This window comes from Rattus norvegicus, chromosome 7, assembly GCF_036323735.1.
Source record: "Rattus norvegicus strain BN/NHsdMcwi chromosome 7, GRCr8, whole genome shotgun sequence".
NCBI classification, from domain to species: Eukaryota; Metazoa; Chordata; class Mammalia; order Rodentia; family Muridae; genus Rattus; species Rattus norvegicus.
The window spans coordinates 57,620,400-57,626,432 of record NC_086025.1 but is presented as its reverse complement, the minus strand read 5'-3'; the positions used below and the strand labels follow the sequence as shown (position 1 = coordinate 57,626,432).

The 6,033-nt window shown below is 45.9% G+C and overlaps 1 protein-coding gene across 2 annotated transcripts; it reads right to left on the bottom strand.

The window, feature by feature from the left end:
- Positions 1-508: 508 nt before the first annotated feature.
- Llph (LLP homolog, long-term synaptic facilitation factor) lies at positions 509-5,508 on the bottom strand. 2 transcript variants are annotated; one of them, XM_006241425.4, is made up of 3 exons: positions 5,377-5,508; positions 4,018-4,235; positions 509-1,364 (listed from the first exon to the last, which is right to left on the bottom strand). In XM_006241425.4, exons 2-3 carry the CDS (start codon positions 4,226-4,228, stop codon positions 1,195-1,197), a joined length of 381 nt encoding a protein of 126 aa, XP_006241487.1. In that variant the 5' UTR covers positions 4,229-4,235; positions 5,377-5,508; the 3' UTR covers positions 509-1,194. The 2 variants fall into 2 exon arrangements, with proteins under 2 accessions (XP_006241487.1, NP_001127936.1); NM_001134464.2 differs by lacking the exon at positions 5,377-5,508 and having other exon boundaries at positions 4,018-4,238.
- Positions 5,509-6,033: the final 525 nt, after the last annotated feature.

Here is a 6,033-nt window from a genome sequence, read left to right as displayed (position 1 = left end):
TGAAGTGTCTCTCCACAGCATTGTGAGCTCGTTTCTGTCGCATTTGGCCGCATGCAGTGTATGGACTCAGGGCCAAGTAACCTTACTCTGATACAGTTCTCTTTCCTGTGAGGCTAATTTTTTCTGAGCAGATACAGTTCTTCTGCAAAGCCCCTGGTTTTATTCAGAACAATGAAATGGTGGATCTGACTAGAATAAAGACTTAGATGGAATGCTAAATCTAAATGATTGAAATTAACAAAGTATGCAGAGGCAGATCCGACTAACACTCACTACAGTGGTGTAGTCAGACTAATTCTAGGTCTCTTCATAAACAACACTAAGTTAGCTGATACCCATGGATTTTAAGCAAGGCATCCAGAGAAACTGACTCTGAATAATGCACTTTGGGAAATGCTACACTTAATCGTTCTTTTAAACTACACAATAGCCTGAACTATAAAGGCTGGTCTTCTCAGTATCGGAAAACCTTAAAGATCTATAAAAGACAATGTCAAACTCTGAGATCTCCACACAAAATATAGTTTATTATGAATTATCAAAAATAAGCAATTCAAGTAAGCACCACTTGTAAAGTCCACCGATGTCCTTTGTAGACTTTCAGTTATTAGTGGGTGGGAAGCTTGTGCATGTGAATGAGGGGGTGACAGTGAAGGCCACAAGAGGGCACATCCCTGGGAGCTGGTTTTCAGTCACCCACCCAACAAACAGAAGTTGAGTCCTCCTGAGCCCCTTGATACCCTATTTTTTTAATATGACGATCTCAAGCTTTCTGTCCAAACTCTGTTGATATAAGTACGCTTACTCTGAGGCACTAAGTATAATGGCCATTTTGTAACATCAAATAACTAGACTCATGCTCACAAGATTGAGGTGTCTCACAATACTCCATATCAGGCAGTATCCAATCACAACTTCACGTAACCTTTTATCAAAGACATTTTATTCAAGTTCCCAAAACGAAGGAGTTATTTTGGCTTTGAATTATAGAACTAAGTTCAAACTAAAATATGAAAACAAATAGCTTCTGGATTTTTGTTTGTTTGGTTGTTTTTTTCAAGACAGGGTTTCTCTAGAGTTACTCTGTAGACCAGGCTGGCCCCGAATTCAGAGATCCACCTGCCTCCGCCCCCTGAGCGCGGGGGTTAAAGGGGTGCACCAGCACGTCTGCCTCCCTTTCCAGTCTTTAAGAGTCTACCAGGCCAGGCCCTTGGCGGCCTTTGCTTTGCTTTTCCCCCGTTTCTTTTCTCTCTTGGCCTTCAGTCTTTTTCTTTGCCTCTGGTTCATCCATACTGGGTACTGGCCATGCTGGTCTAGAAGAGTCTTTTTGTTTCTCTTAATTTCAGTTTCCATTTTCATGTCATCTAAATTAGAAACAAGAATAAAATGAGAAGCTATTAACATTCACACGTGACAACCCATGAAAGCACAGGAGTGTCAGAACCACATGGAGTCTGAAATCAAACCAAGGAAGCCACTTTTAATAGCCCTTCCCTCCTTACAGCAAAATCAGACATAAGCACCACAGGCTGCTGTGTGTTCCTAAATCTACTGTGCAGGGGCCCAGGGGAAGCAGTGTGCAGTCTCGTTCCTGGAGCTGATATCCCAGTTGGTTCTGAGCCACCTGACACAGGAGCTGGAAAATGAATTCTGCAAGAGCTCCAAGTGCTAAGTGAAAAGTGAACGTGTTCAGCCAGTAAGTAAGCGAGTCCGGTTTATAGAGAGAGGAAGTAGAAAGGCTGGGACCAAGGGATGGGCAACAACTTCCAGCCATGCAGTTTTGGTCTAAGAGTGATGCTTTGGTGTAGACATGGGACAAATACAGAAAGGGGACAGCTACGTTTCTTAGCCCAAGAAACTGTGTAGGCAGCTGCACTGGGGACGAAGAGTAACGTGCCTGAGGGGAGGAGCAGGCTCTACTGAACTGACTAAACCGGAGGATCCCTCACCTCCACTCCTATTTCACTTAGCTCCTGAAATATTGCAAGTGAGGGCGCAAACACATTCTTCAGGCAGAAAAATGAGAGAACTCTTCTCTAAGGATACTGAGAAAAAAGAAGAGGCATAGATTCTAAAAGGGATACCCAAAAAAAAAAAAAAAAAAAAAAAAAAAAAAAAGCCAGAAGTACTCCAGTTACTTCTCAAGCTTCCGTGTTGACAGACTCCTCCACTATTCAGCTCCCAGTCACTTCAGTGCCACACTTAACATCAACAACGACGAAGGACCAGGGATGTGAGAACGGATGGGCTAGACAAGCGTGAAGGGAAACAGGGTGAAAGCAAGGGGGTAGAACTCAAGAGAAAAACAGTGCAGAAATATCTGACTAAATTTCAGAAGTAAACAATACTCCTAACAAGATATAATATATACCTATTAAGAGCAGGAAGCTATTAAAGGGAATAGTCAGAGTTAAAAATGTTTCAGAGTGGAAAAATAGAACAGAATACTAAGATCCCACAAGATAAAAATTAAAAAAAAAATTAGGGGGCACAAAAGCCAAAAGGAAGGAATCCACTCAAGAGACACAAAAGATGCCCACAATCTCTAAAGAATGTTTAGAATCCACAGACGGAAACAACCAAAACTTAAAAACAGGCAGTTAAACACGGTGAAACACTTCAGACATATGAGGACAATAAAAAACAGCAGCAGCAGCAGCAGCAACAACAACAACCACCACCACCACCACCTCCAAACAACAACAACAACCACCCCTCCAACGCCCCCCAAAAAACCCTGGAAAGTAAGCCCATGTGCTGCTAGGTGGAATATAAAATGTTTTGGCTGATGCAGAAAAGAGCAAAGAATTACCATTTGACCTGCACTCCAAAGCACTGAAAATGGAGATTTACTAGATCACAGAAGCATGAAAGGGACCCAGATGCCAGCTGCAAAATGAGGCAAACACAGCAAACCAGACTGTCCTGATATGGGCTAAAGCATGAAGCTCAGTAAGCTACAAAGCATGGCTCTGAAGTCAACTGAGTCAGCAGCTGTCTGTCTCAGAGCTGGAGGGAGAGGCAGAGAAACTCCTAATGGGTGCAGCGCTTCCTCTGAGAGGGATGGAAATGCTCCTGAACCAAGGGTGATGGCTGCAAAGCGCCGTGATTGTCCTTAGAGATCACTATTGTACATACTGAGATGCCATTTAAAATGAAAATGTCGAGAAGAGTTGCAGAGCAGAGGTGGCATGTGTATGCTGAAGGGGACACAGCAAGTTCAATTGTCAAACCTCTCAGGGGCAGCAGAATCAAAGAAGACCCACAGACACCAAACAGGAGGTTTTTCTCTTTGGAAGAAAGGGATGCTAATACTTGGGGTCAAGCACTAAGAACTCTGGGGTCCTTGGCCCTCAAGACTTGAATATACTTCTATCTTAAGAGTGCCTTTTAAAAAAAATGTACATTGGTGTTTTGCCTGCATGTATGTCTGTGTGAGGGTGTCAGATCTTGGAGTTACACACAGTTGTGAGCTGTCATGTGGGTGCTGAGAATTGAACCCGGGTCCTCTGGAAGTGCAGTCAGTGTTCCTACGCACCGAGCCATCCCTCATGAGTGGCTATTATAAGTGCTTCTGGAAGAGTCCGGAGCCAGAGAGAAAGTAGAAGACTAAACATGGCCAGGAGACTGAACCAGGCCATGAGAGGAGAGAAGGGGGATTGGGGTGGGGGAGGCAAGAGAGGAACAGAAGAGGGAATAAAGGAGACCGAGAGGAGCCAAGAGCCAAGAGAACCAAGAGAGGACACATGGCTGAAATGGCAGTGTTGTGTGGGAATGAGAGGCTGGGACAGGGAAGCTTGTGAAGTGGAGATATCTGGGGGATGGAGGGGAGCCAGGGTGCCAGCATGTACTTTAGTATCTAATAAGCACCACAGTTAGGTGTTTGTCCCCAGTTTCTTTTGGACTTGACATTAGGGACAAGTAGAAATGGGTAGAAGGTAGCTTTTTAAAAAAGGATCCTAAGAGAAAAATTGACTTTTGTTTTTAAAGATCATGTAAATAAAGCACCAAGCTCACCCTTTTCATCATCCACAGCGACATCACACTGCATTTTCTCCTGGTAATGTTTGGGTACCACCACAGTGGCTATTTCTTCAACATCTTTCATTAAAGCATCGCCGTCAACTTTGAGGATACTTTTGAGTCTGTTAAGTTCCCTTGGCGCATTCTTCTTTCTCTTCTCAGCGCGCATCTTCCTTTTCCACTTACTCCGCAAGCTTTTAGCCATGCTTTGCCTGGTAGTTAACAGAAACACAAACAAAAAAAAAAAAGTTTACTACTTACACCCTCGACTCTCAAGGGAATGGTTCTCTCTCCAGAACCGGAACAGGTGGAAGAAAATCTGGGCAATGCCTTCATGCTTAGCTTATGAGAGGATCGACGCAGAGCATGCAACAATTGCATATGGAAATCTCAGGCTTCTTTAAGTCAGCGACAAGTTATAGTGCAAGCCATTCTCAAAGCTGCTTAGCAGATACAGAAAGCTAATGGAACTGCCTTAAAGTTACCTACTGCCCTCCTGCTTTTCTCCCATCTCTCAGTCCTATATCCGTCACCAAATGTTTAGTGTGAACTTTTAATAGCTTAAAACATAGCTCTCTGCCTTTTAAAGACCTCTTTAATGACTTCTCCCCTCGTGTAGTCAAGTATCTAAGTTCATCCCGCTATTCTCGGGCCTCCATCTCTCACCTTACTCTCCAGCCCCACACGCAAGCTATGCCTGCATTAAGCCCGCACAACGCCCACTTTTAGTACCGTCACATTCACCGTTCTATGTCTGGAAACCGCCCACCCCAAGGTTTGCTCTTTTCCTCAGACTCCTCTGTCAGCTTCTTACTACTAAGTACTGTTTCAACCCGAAGCTACCGTCACCCCCTGCGACTGCAGAGCTAAGCAGGTCTTAGGGCCACCGCTTTGCATACAGTCCAGGTTATGTGAACCGTGGGGTGGCTAGGTGAGTATTCCCTAGTCAATCACCTCAGCAGTCACCAGTTGTCTAAAATGACCCAAACTCCGTGTGCAGGGTAGCGGTAACCCACCCTGCGGGTCGAAATCTGCCTGAGCGCCGCGAGCCAGAGCACTGGGGGAGCCTGGCGCCGCGAGCCAGAGCACTGGGGGAGCCTGGCGCCGCGAGCCAGAGCACTGGGGGAGCCTGGCGCCGCGAGCCAGAGCACTGGGGGAGCCTGGCGCCGCGAGCCAGAGCACTGGGGGAGCCTGGCGCCGCGAGCCAGAGCACTGGGGGAGCCTGGCGCCGCCAAGAACATCCTGGTCCTCGCCCTCCCGAGCCCGGCACAGCGAGGGTGCAGCCGGGATTCACCGAGGAGGCAGTTTCCGAGCCAGCCCTCCAGATCTGAGTTCAAAGCCCACGCAACTCACCTGAGATACACGACCGCACACCACGAGTGGGACACCAACCGGAAGCTCCGACACTTCCGGCTTCCGTCCAGGGCCGGCGCACAGCATGCTGGGATTTTTGGGAGGCGTAGTCTTTGAGAGCCCGGGCGGATCTGCTCTCGTGATCCCGAGGCTTTAGTGGTCCACTACAGAGGATATTGTGTTTGGAGAAAGCAGAGCGATTTCCTGGAGTGACAAATTGTAAATCAAGCTGTCTCAAAGCCTTGGATGGGCCAAGTCTAGCCAGGAGGCCCTGCTTTGTGACAGCCTCACCGATAGAGGACATCCAAAGGATTGCTCAGCTCTGAACATCCTGGAGCCTTTTCTGAGGTTTTTGTTTGTTTGGTTGGTTTGTTTTGTTTTTTAAATTGCAGCCTAAAAATTTTCCTATTTCGGCTGAGGATCCTAGGAGGTACGCGGATGTGAGAATATATCAAATTGTACAACATAAATGTCAAGTCTACTGCATGCCAGTTATATTTCAAAGCGTCATTCAATGCAGAAAATATTTCCTTATCCCCCCAAAAATCTAAAGGGTAAAAAATAAGCTATTTCAACCAATGTTGACCTGTCCAAACTATTACATACCCAAGACAAAGCTAACCTAGGGTGACTGTAGTTACAAAAATGTTTGATTTT